Here is a 12616-nt window from a genome sequence, read left to right on the forward strand (position 1 = left end):
TTTTTTAAAAAAAAATCAGATACCCTTACTTTTATTTTTTAATTCCAACTTTATTTTACTTTTCATTTTTTAAATTTCCACATTCTTTTACTTTTATTTTTTAAATTTTCCACTTTTTTTTACTTTTTTTATTAAACAATTTCTACCTACTTTTACTTTTACTTTTTAATTTTATATTTCTACTTTTCCTATTTTTTAATTCCCATCCGAAATTTTTTCTTTTTTAAAAAAAAAATTTAAATTTTATTTATTTTCGGTTTTTAATTCATTTTATTTAAAAATAAAGATAAAAATAATATTAATAGTAATAATTGACCTTTTAAATTATTAATAATTTTTTCTATATATATATATATATATGTATAAGTGTAACAAAGCTAAAAAAAATATATGTATTAAATTCTGAAAATATTTACATAGTAGAAGGTGATAAAAATTCAAATATAGTCAAAAATTAGGTGCTCACACCACGGTTATCAGAATATAACTTCAACATCGATGCATCCGCCATCGTGTCGGCTATCAGACGCATCAAAGATACTAAGTGTCCTCGACCTCTGTAATTCGATCCAGCCCAGAGAAATCCCAATCAAATGTGCAAGTATCATGGCACCCATGGCCACAGAACTGAAGACTATGGGCAGTTGAGAGGGGAGGTAGCCCGGTTATTCAATGAAGGGCACCTTCGAGAATTTTTAAATGACCGGGCCAAAAACCATTTCAAAAATAGAGATTTCAATAGACAAAATGAACAAGAAGAGCTATAACACATCATCCACATGATTATCGGAGGGATCGATGTCCCCCTGGGGGCAGTGCTTAAACACACTAAGATGTCGATTGTAAGAGAGAAGCGATTTCGGACTCAGGATTACACACCTAAAGGAACCTTGTCCTTTAGTGACGAAAATGCGGAAGGAATCATGAAACCCCATAACGATGCACTGGTAATATTTGTACTTATGAATAAAACTCAATTTAAGCGTTTGTTAATTGATCTAGGTAGTTCGGCCAACATCATTCGATCAAGGGTCGTAGAGAAACTCGGTCTACAGGACCAGGTTGTGCCCGCAGCCCTGGTGCTAAACGGATTTAATATGGCATGTGAAACTACTAAGGGAGAGATAAATTTGCCAGTAAACGTGGTTGGGACCATCAAAGAAATGAAGTTCCACGTGATCGAGGGCGTTATGAGATATAACGCCCTATTCGGGAGGCCATGGATCCACAATATGAGAGCCGTGCCCTCGACCCTTCACCAGGTTCTGAAATTTCCAACGTCGGAGGGAATCAAAACGATCTACAAGGAGCAACCAGCAGCAAAAGAAATGTTTGTCGTTGATGAAGTGATTCCGATATCTTCACTATCATCGACAAAGGGATCAAATTCGAAGGAGGAACGTGATACCAAATAGCAATCACAAACGTTAGCCTCGACCCAACTAGAGAATCAGAAGACTAACGAAGATGATGACTATGCGGTCCCTCGATCCTTCGTGGTCCCGCTGATTCCGACGCTATCAAATCAACGGTCAAAGAACTGGAGCAAATCACGCTAATCAAACATCTGCCCGAGCGAAAGGTATACCTGGGCACGGGGTTAGATCCCGAGCTCAGGAAAAAGCTTATTCAATTTCTTATAGCTAACATGAACTATTTCGCTTGGTCCCATCTTGATATGACAGGGATACCGCGAAATAACCACTCATAGACTAAGCTTGGATGCAAAATCCCATCTGGTAAAGCAAAAAAGAAGGCCCCAGTCCGAGGTCAAACATGCCTTCATCAAGGACGAGGTAATCAAACTTCTTAAAATAGGATCCATTCGAGAAGTAAAATACCCCGAATGGCTAGCAAATGTGATGGTAGTCGCTAATAAGGGAAACAAAGTTAGAATGTGTATAGATTATAAAGATCTGAACAAAGCATGCCCTAAGGATTCTTTTCCTTTGCCTAATATCGGTCGTATGATCAATGCCACGGCCAGCGACGAGACTCTCAGTTTTTTCGATGCCTACTCCGGGTACAACCAGATACAGATGAACCCGGAAGAATAGGAAAAGACCTCATTTATCACTAAGTACGGTACCTACTATTATAACATGATGCCATTCGGTTTAAAAATTACTGGTGCAACTTATCAATGCCTAGTAAATCGAATGTTCAAAAAACAAATAGGAAATTCAATGGAAGTTTATATTGATGACATGTTAGTTAAGTCCTTGCGAGCAGAGAACCATTTAAAGCAATTACAGGAAACTTTCGACATACTAAGGGTGTACAATATGAAACTCAACCCCGAAAAATGTGCATTCGGGGTTGGCTCGGGCAAGTTTCTTGGTTTCATGGTATCCAGGCGAGATCAACCCCAATAAAATCAAATATATCGAGGACGTCACGGTAGTAGATAATATAAAGGCCGTGCAGAGGCTAACGGGGCAGATAGCCGCCCTAGGACGATTCATTTCGAGATCTTCAGATAGGAGCCACCGATTTTTCTCACTGCTGAAGAAGAAAAGCAATTTTGCATGGACTCCGAAAAATGCCAACAGGCTTTGGAAGAACTAAAGCGGTATTTATCAAGCCCGCTGCTGCTTCATACCCCGAAAGTGGGCGAACTGCTTTACATGTACTTAGCTGTCTTGTAGATAGCGGTAAGTGGAGTTCTGGTTCGAGAAGAACGAGGTACGCAATTCCCTGTTTATTATGTCAGTCGGATCTTAAGCGAGGCTGAAACTAGATATCCACACTTAGAAAAGTTAGCGCTTGTTTTAATAAGCGTCTCTAGGAAACTAAAACCATATTTCCAGTGTCATCTGATACATGTTGTAACAACTTATCCTCCTCGAAATATTTTGCACAAACCCAAGCTTTCGGGTCGATTGTCCAAATAGGCCATAGAAATTGGCGGGTATGATATTGAGAATCGACCCCGAACCGCTATCAAATCTCAAATCTTGGCGGACTTCGTGGCTGACTTTTCGCCAGCCTTCATACCCGATATTGAAAAAGAGCTACTGATAAAATCGGGTACCTCTTCGGGAGTCTGGACCCTCTTTATGGATGGTGCCTCGAATGCGAAGGGGTCCGGACTAGGCATTGTACTAAAATCACCCACAGGTAATGTAGTTAGACAGTCTATCAGAACTACAAAATTGACTAACAATGAGGTCACGTATAAGGCCGTGATTGCAGGTCTCGAACTAGGTAGGATCTTGGGAGCGGAAGTCGTAGAAGCTAAGTGTGATCCTCTTCTCATGGTAAACCAAGTTAATGGGACTTTAGAAGTCCGAGAAGACCGAATGTAAAGGTACTTGAATAAACTACAGGTTACTTTACGTCGATTTAAGGAATGGACTTTGCAACATGTACCCCGAGAACAGAACAGCGATGCCGATGCTCTTGCAAACTTAGGTTCATCAGTCGAAGATGACGAACTCAACTTGGGGACTGTCGTACAACTCATGAGATCGATAATCGAAGAAGGTCACGCCGAGATAAATTCCACAAGTTTAACCTGGGATTGGAGAAACAAATGCATAGATTACTTTAAGAACGGGAAGGTTCCATCGGATCTGAAGGAATCGAGAGCTATGTGCACAAAGGCAGCACGATTCACCCTGTCCGAAGATGGAACGCTATTTAGAAGGACATTCGATGGACCATTGGAAATATGTTTAGGACCGGGAGATACCGATTACATCCTACGGGAAATTCACGAGGACACTTGTGGAAATTATTCTGGTACCGATTCGCTGGTCCACAAAGTAATCAGAGCAGGGTATTATTGGACCGATATGGGCAAAGATACAAGGGAGTTCGTTCGAAAATACTACAAATGCCAAAGACATGCGCCCATGATTCATCAACCTGGGATCTACTCCACTCGGTCCTATCTCCATGGCCTTTCACGAAATGAGAAATGGACATCGTTGGCCCCCTCCCATCGGCCCCAGGTAAGGCTCAGTTTATTTTGTTTATGACTGATTATTTCTCTAAATGGGTTGAAGCACATACTTTCGAGAAAGTAAGATAAAAAGAAGTGATAAACTTCATTTGGGATCACATCATATGTCGATTCGGGATGCCATTCGAGATTGTATGTGAAAATGGAAAATAATTCATCGGCAGTAAAGTAACTAAATTTTTCGAGGATCACAAGATCAAAAGGATCCTATCAACTCCGTATCATCCCAGCGGGAACGAACAAGCTGAATCGACCAACAAAACTATCATCCAAAATCTTAAGAAGAGATTGACCGATGCCAAAGAAAAATGGAGAGAAATACTACCCGAGGTCCTATGGGCATACGCCACAACATCGAAATCCAGTACCATAGCAACACCATTCTCGTGGGTTTATGGTGCCGAAGCCCTGATCCCGGCCGAGGTCAGAGAACCTAGCATCAGGTTTTGATATGCAACAAATGAGTCAAATAACAAGACCATGAATACGAGCCTAGAATTGTTGGACGAAAGACGAGAAGCAGCTCTCGTCCGATTGGCCGCACAAAAATAGCGAATCGAGAGGTACTACAATCGAAGGACCAATCTTCGACATTTTAAAATCGGGGACTTGGAGCTAAGAAAAGTCACCCTCAACACCAGAAATTCGAATGAAGGGAAACTGGGTCCGAACTGGGAAGGACCATATCAGATTCTCGGAATCGTCGGAAAAGGATCCTACAAGCTCGCCATGATAAACGGCAAATGACTACCGAGCAATTGGAACGTATCGCACCTGAAGCGATACTAGTGCTAAGGTACGACCCTCCCATGTTCATTTGTATTTCGAAACTAACCCTTGCAAGTGTTAGACCAGAAACAGGAATGGATTCTTCAATTTGAAGCCTTTAGGTCTGAAAGCACGCATTGCACTCTTTTTTCCTTAGACCGGTTTTGTCCCAAATAGGTCTTTCGGTGAGGTTTTTAATGAGGCAACCATTGATCGTGCTAACTTAGAGAAATTCAACAGTATCTGAGGCCTCTTTACAATCAGCCTCGAATACTGGGGGGCATTCCCCTCGAATATATCAAGTTCGGTACAAGAAAATTACTTCATGTCAACATGGTCTCGACAGGAAATATTTGTAATGGCCAAATGGTCAAACGAACCATGCCCGCATAGTTTGCTCGAGCCCTGGCAAAAAACATGTACACGTGTATGATGACATATAAAGAGAAATTTCTTCTTTACAGATATATCATACCTCAAAAAGGTTCTTCTACTCCATATTCTCGATCTATTATGCAAACAGGCTTAAAGGCCGACCATAACTGTAGTTTGAATGATTACCCCATAAATCGGGGACTATCATCCGAAAAATCAACGAGATCTAATTATACAAAACCCAAGGACTACATTGATTCAAGTTCGAAATTACGCATAAAGCCTAAAGGCTATTTTTTCTTCGAGTTCGAGCAAATTCTTACTCGACTACAAAGCCCAAGGGCTACCATTACTTCGAGTTCGAGCAAACACTCACTCGACCATAAAGCCTAAAGGTTGTTTTTTACTTAGAGTTCGAGCAAACACTCACTCGACCATAAAGCCTAAAGGCTATGTTTTACTTCGAGTTCGAGCAAACACTCACTCGACCATAAAGCCTAAGGGCTTTTTTTTCTTCGAGTTTGAGCAAATTCTCACTCGACTACAAAGCCCAAGGGCTACCAATACTTCGAGTTCAAGCAAACACTCACTCGACCATAAAGCTTAAAGGCTATTTTTTACTTCGAGTTCGAGCAAACACTCACTCGACCACAAATTCCAAGGGCTACCATTACTTCGAGTTCGAGAAATCATTCTCATTTGACTACAAAGCCTAAAGGCTGCAATACTTTGAGTTCGAGTTCGAGTTCGAGCAAATCCTCACTCGACTACAAATGCCCAAGGGCTACCTTAATTCCGGTTTGAGCAAATCCTCACTCAACCATAAAGCCTAAGGGCTACTCTAACTCGAGTTCGAACAACCATTCTCACTCGGGGACTATCTATCAAACCCAAAGGCCGCCTCAATTCGAGATCGAACTACTGCCCCGAATTGGGGACTACGTATAAAGCCTAAAGGCTACCTTTATTTGAGTTCGGGAAATCATTCTCACTCGACTATAAAAGCCTAAGGGCTACCTTAACTCGAGTTCGAACAAACCATTCTCACTCGAGGACTACGTATAAAGCCTAAGGGCTACCTTAATTCGAATTTGAGAAATTATTCTTACTCGAGGACTACGTATAAATCCTAAGGGCTACCTTAATTCGAATTTGAGAAATCATTCTCACTCAACTATAAAAGCCTACGGGCTACCATAACTCGAGTTCGAACAAACCATTCTCACTCATGGACTACTTATAAAGCCTAAGGGCTACCTTAATTCGAATTCGAGAAATCATTCTCACTCGACTATAAAAGCCTAGGGGCTACCTTAACTTGAGTTCGAACAAACCATTCTCACTCGAGGACTACATATCATACCTAAAGGCTACTCTGCTTCAAGTTTGAGCAAATCATTTCATTTGACATCTAATTATCAAGCCCAAGAGTCGCCTCGGTTAGAGTTAGAACATTCACTCGGGGACCACCTATAAGAAACGGTCAAGCACAGTACTTGCTACTGGTCCTTACTATCTCAGTCTTGGACCTTCAAATAATTATTACATGCTAAGGCACTTTTTTACATTTATATAAATTAACAAAAAAGGGGAGAAAGATTCAAAAGCTACAAAAGGAAAAAAGTTTTTTATAGATGTTAAAAATTCATTTACAATGGCAGCACATCTCGATTAAATTTCTCTACAAAAGACCAGAACGGTCTTATAAGAAACACAAAAAATACTAAAGGACTTAGTCCTCTCCGGGAGCAGCATATTTGCCCTCGAGGCCCCCTTCACTTTCAGATCCGCTCGTACTCCCGGTATTATCATCATCGGGAAAAGCCAACACTCTCGTTTCAGCTTCAAGCTCCTTAGATTTCTCGATCTCGGCTGTAAGATCGAAGCCACGAGCATGAATCTCTTAGAGAGTCTCCCTTCGAGATTGGCATTTAGCATGCTCGAAAACCCAGTTTGCCCGAGCCTGAGCAGTTTCAGCAACCTCCTTTGCTCAGACCTGAGCAGCATCGGCATCGGACCGGTAGATGGCCACCATCGCATCAGCATTAACAGTGGCTATCTCGACCTCCGATTTGGCCGCTGCAAGTTCTGTGGTCAGTCTCTCTCGATCAGAAATTGTTGAGCCCAACCGAGACTAGAACTCCTCGACTTTCTTGGCATGCATCGAGGTTTTCTCTTTCAAACTTCGGAGTTGGGTCTCAGCCGACGCCGTTTGATCTCGGGTGGCCTTATTTTATGAGGCAAGGTGATCCATGTTCTTTTTCCACTCTTCAGCCTCCGCCCTCACTACGTCCACTTCAACACGAAGTTGCCTGATCACGTCAAACTTTTGCTGGACCTGTGGAACCGAACTATTAGCCATCAAGCCCGAAGCGGTGTCATTAACTTCAAAGATTCTTTTTACCTGCTCAGACAAATCGGCTTGTTCTTTCTGAGCTGCTTCTAGCTCAGTCCGAAGTCCCTTTGATTCTCCTTCTCTCTGCTCACTGAGAAGTTTAAAGGCATCTCTCTCCTCAGTAAGACTTCGGACTTCGGCTTTATACCGACTCAGCTCCCCTCGGGATCGGAGGAATGCTTCGTGATGAAGCGCAAAAGCCTACAAGAATAGAAAAAAAGAATTATACAAGGAAAGCAAAATACAAGTATGGAAATTGACAAAGATAAAATATAAACTTACCCGATTCAGGGCTTGTTGAGCTTCGTTGAAAAGATATGACACTCTCACCTCGCCCGAGCTCTTCTTCGGAGCCTCCGAATCACCAAGACCAGTGACATCTTCTACCCCGACAAAATAACCACGGAAAGGGTCTTCCTCTTCATGGGCTCCTTCCCCGTGATAGGCCTCCATGGCCTGAGCGTCACGTATCATCGACTGCGAAAACGAAGGAAACAAGGGGGCATCTCTGATATCTATTGCCCCGAGTAAGTTTTTCGGGGCGCAGCCTCCGTCTTGGGGATACTTAAGCTTGGTTCCTGCACTGGCAACCACCACCTCTTCAACGGTCTTTTTTCCCCGAGGTAAAACATCCTCAGTCGCTCTCGGCTCAGGAACTTGAGTCAGAATCTCCTCCTCGACCTCTTCAAGCCTGGACAGAGCGGTATCAGCTCCCACCAGTACCGGACTATTTTGCGTATCGGTGCTAGCCCGTGCACGGGCCACCAGCCCAGAATCACCTTCTTCTTCTTCTTCTTCTTCATCCCTTAGTCTCTGGAATGAATCCATAGACAGTGGGATTGTGATCCCTTTGGGTTTACGGGCCACTCTCTTCTTAGGATTTTGATCCTCGGAGCCCGAGGTCCTTTTTCTCTTATTTTCCTTTGTCGGTTTCTAGACAGGCGGAAAAACTTCTTCATCACCGGATGGAGGCCTCATAACTGCATCCTTTTTGAGACCTGCAAAAGGAGAAAATAAGAAAAACTAATGCTTCGGGCAAATATGTCGCCTCAAACGATAGGCAAATCGGTAAGCCAAGATGAAGGCTTACCGTGAGTACGAGCCTCCCACCGACCCTTTGACAAATCGTGCCATGCGCGCTCGGCATATTTTGACGTCAAAACCAGGCTCCTGTCCCAGTTCTTGAGATGGGGAACCACACCCGGCATCCAAGCAAAGGCTGCATCGACAAAAATACTAATAATAAAGGGGGAAGAAGTAAAACAACAAACAAAAATTTAAGAGGAGATCATACTTACGCTTCATATTCCATTTCTCGGGAAATGGCATACTCTCAACCGGGATCAGGTCCGAAGTCTTCACCCGAACAAACCGGCCCATCCAACCTCGATCTTTATCTTTATCTATGATCGAGGAGAATGCCTTGGTGGCCCGACGATGAAGCTTTATCAGCCTACCTCGATAAAGCCGAGGACTATATAATCTTATGAGGTGGTCGAGGGTAAAGGGAAGCCCGTCGATTTTGCTCACAAAAAAACGGAGCAGTATCACGATCCTCTAGAAAAAAGGATGAATTTGGCTGAGGGTCACCTGATACTTCTTGCAAAAATCAACGATTATCGGATCGGGGGGACCCAGCGTAAAAGGGTAAGTGCAAACACTAAGGTACCCTTCCATGTGGGTAGTAATCGCCTCCTCCGATGTTGGTATCACAACCTCTTTGTTTTCCCAATGGCAGTCTTTTTTCACCATATCAAGAAGGTTTTTTGGTATCGAGCATATATATCTCGATACCAGCTCACATCGACCAGCAACCGATGAGGGTTTCTCAACCTTAAAATCAGAATCAATAACACACACCCCAGGAACAAGTTCTTTAAGGCCTGGCTCCACCACTATTTTCTCGCCGGCCGGCCGAGATGAGGAAACAGCCTCTTTCTACGGAACAGTTTTAGATATTTTTGCCATCTAAATTTTTGTGAACAAAGAAGAAGCGAGAGTAAGGTATTTGGTGTTTTGAGAAGAACAAGCAAAGAAATTTTAAAACCTGGGAATAGAGAGCTTTGGGGAAGACGAAGAACTGTGAAGATTGGAATAGGAAGATGTTTGAAGGTAAAAGTTTGAAATGATGAAGAAGGGGGCTATTTATAGATTTCACAGTGACGGTTCAAAATTAGTAGTGGCCGACCATCGTCTGATGCGTATTTAATGCCTTGGTAACTGGACCGACGGGACGTTTGTCACATACGTCACAAGCGGGCTCGACGCAGACGTCAGTATGTATCTAGTCAGAGGTTGAAAAATCATATCGTTTCTCACCACCTTCTTTCCGAGAAACGAGGGGACTATCTGCATACGGTCAAAACCAAATTTGCCCTTCATGTAATTAGTCAATATTGAAGCATGATGGACTGAGGGTCGTCATTATAATTTCAAGCTGTGATGTGAAGTTGGGTTATCGAGCTTAAGATCCAGGGACTGATCAATACCGAGCTCGAGTTAATATCGAGATCGATACCTAGAGACCAATTAATATCAAGCTCGAATCAATATCGAGCTCGAGTCCATATCCAACTCGAGTCCTAGAGACCGATCAAGCTCGAGTCAATATCAAGCTCGAGACCCAGAGACCGACCAATACAGAGACCGACCAATACCGAGACCTACCAAGATCGATATCGATCCAAGAGACAAAGAGACATTGTAGCCGCACTAGGAAAGAGAATCTCGGCGGAAATCTAGGAAAAGCTAATTAACTAATCTATCATGGGATCTCCACTATGTATTTTTAATTATATCCAAAGTAGGGTTCCTCCACTATATGAAGAGTCACTATCATTTGTGAAACGGACATTGAAATACATTGAGACACCCTCACATCCAGAGATTATTGAGATTTATATGCATATAGCAAATATTATCCTTTTTTGGGTTTTGGACATTGATTCATATTGTTCGATTATCATTCATTCTTTACTCAAATTGGTTTGGTATTCATTCCTTTTTACAGTCAATATTCGATATATTTCTACTTATCTTTTCAATTCGTATCAAGTTATACCACGTATTCTTAGAATTACGTATAAATTTAACTCTATCCATTTTTCGAGTAAACACTACTATAATTTCTATCCTCGGCTCTCACTAATAGCATGTGACAATTCGTCAAAAGAAAATGGTTGTTTCTACCAAATACAAAAACATGTGGAACTTTTGGTTCATTACGATGTTCTATGATGGACACTAAATAGCTGGGCATTTGGTCTAGTGGTATGATTCTCGCTTCGGGTGCGAGAGGTCCCGAGTTCAATTCGCAGGATGCCCCATGTTTTTGAATAACTCTTTTTAATCCTTAAATTCTGACAGCAATAAGTATTCAAAGGATAAGGGTGGATTTGTATTTAATAGTAGTTACCAAAAGCAATCTACATTTGAGATTGATGTTCTATTAACTGCAGAAAGCTCATCCGGCATTTATCCTATTAGGATTAGGATAGAACACCTTAAAGTCATGGATATACAACTCAATGAAACTGGACAATTTCTTCACCTCATGAAATAACCAAAAAATAATCAACTTTTACATGCAAACTGTAATATATATTTTTAACTAGTGAATTTGCATAAAAGAACTCATTATATTTGTGAAATAATTTTTTTCAGAAAGAGAAGCAGCGTCTGCAATAATAATTGTATACTTGTATTAAGCACACTTGACAATTTTTTTATTAACCAAGACCAATTAATTCGGTTAAACTGCTTTATGCACCACAGAGTAATATCAAATAGATTAAGTTACACTGTTTCATGCACCAAGTAATAGAAAGAAACGGAAGAAAGAGGAGGGGAGGGGAGAGATTACACGAAAAATAATTTCTTGAAGATTTTGTCTTATGTTAAGAGGAAAAAATCAAAAATTTGAGAAAATATATAAAAACAGTTTTTGGGCTTAGAGAAGTGCAACATCACTGTTCCTAAAACCATCAACTTGAACTCTGGTCTTTTTGTGTATAATCTTATATCTATGTAGGATTGAGACCCCAAATACCAAGGAATAGTTTAGAGTAAGCACAATTTTCACAAACATAGATGCACAATTTCATCCTCAGTACATAGAAAACTTTAGATTATCTCCAAAGCTTATGTAGAAAGTGAGCAAATATTTCACTTTCTTGTACTTTCCTTTTAATTCACTGATAAAATGAAACCCAAGCATGTCCAATTTACGATCATTTTTTACCTATCATCATCCTATGCAACATGATAACCAAGTGTATCATGATGACATCATCGTTTACGCCGTGAACGAAAAAAATCACAGTCCAATTAAGAGCTGCCATATAGAGAATTCAAAGATTTGTGCATTGCTGGAAATAATCCCTATTATTTCAATAATTTCGTGTCCTGTTCCAAAAAGAGAATAAGAAACTAAATATTTTTAAAATAGTAAACATTAACTGATAAGATTTACAGGCAGACCAAACCACCTCTCTCTGCCAAACACTCCATCCCCATCCCCAACGGTAAAAAATCAGACCAAATATTCACAGGCAATCGGCGACCACCCCACTCCAGCGACCACCCCCACCAGCAGGTAAGCCCCCTCCCCCCCTCATCTCTCACACCTCCCCTTCCTCTCTCTCTTCTCTTTCTTCTTTCCCTCTTCCCCACTCCCGTACTTACTAGAGCAACAACACTTCCGGTGACTGCTGTTTTGCCGGGTAGCAATATCGACCCTTTTCTCTCTTGATTTTATTCTTAATTTTTAACTCTTAGTTGCAGGTAATTTCTCCCCCCTTCTCCCTTTTCTCTGTTCCTTTCCTCTTCGTTCCCTCTTTCTCTTCGTTCCCTTTTCTTTGTGCTTATTTGCTACGGCTGGGACTTCACCAGTGGTAGCGGTGACAGTCCCTCCCCCCTTTGTTTGGCTTCGTGGTATTTTGTATATATTTTAGGTTAGGTTCGGTGGATTTTGGCGGCGAGTGAGACGTGCATGTGCAAACAGTGAAGAACAGCCCGGGTAACTGTCAGCAAGGGGCGACGCGGGATTTGGACGTGAACGTGCAAGGTGGCCGCAATACCGTCGTGTATACTAAGACAATTTCCAAGTTCTA

General features: G+C 41.6%; 1 protein-coding gene across 1 annotated transcript; it reads left to right on the top strand.

Moving 5' to 3' along the window:
* The first annotated feature begins 833 nt into the window (after nt 1-833).
* LOC138901654 (uncharacterized) lies at nt 834-1415 on the top strand. The gene has a single exon (XM_070189434.1). It carries the CDS (start codon nt 834-836, stop codon nt 1413-1415), a length of 582 nt encoding a protein of 193 aa, XP_070045535.1.
* Nucleotides 1416-12616: the final 11201 nt, after the last annotated feature.

The sequence above is a fragment of the Nicotiana tomentosiformis genome, chromosome 11 (genome assembly GCF_000390325.3).
Source record: "Nicotiana tomentosiformis chromosome 11, ASM39032v3, whole genome shotgun sequence".
Taxonomy (NCBI): Eukaryota; Viridiplantae; Streptophyta; class Magnoliopsida; order Solanales; family Solanaceae; genus Nicotiana; species Nicotiana tomentosiformis.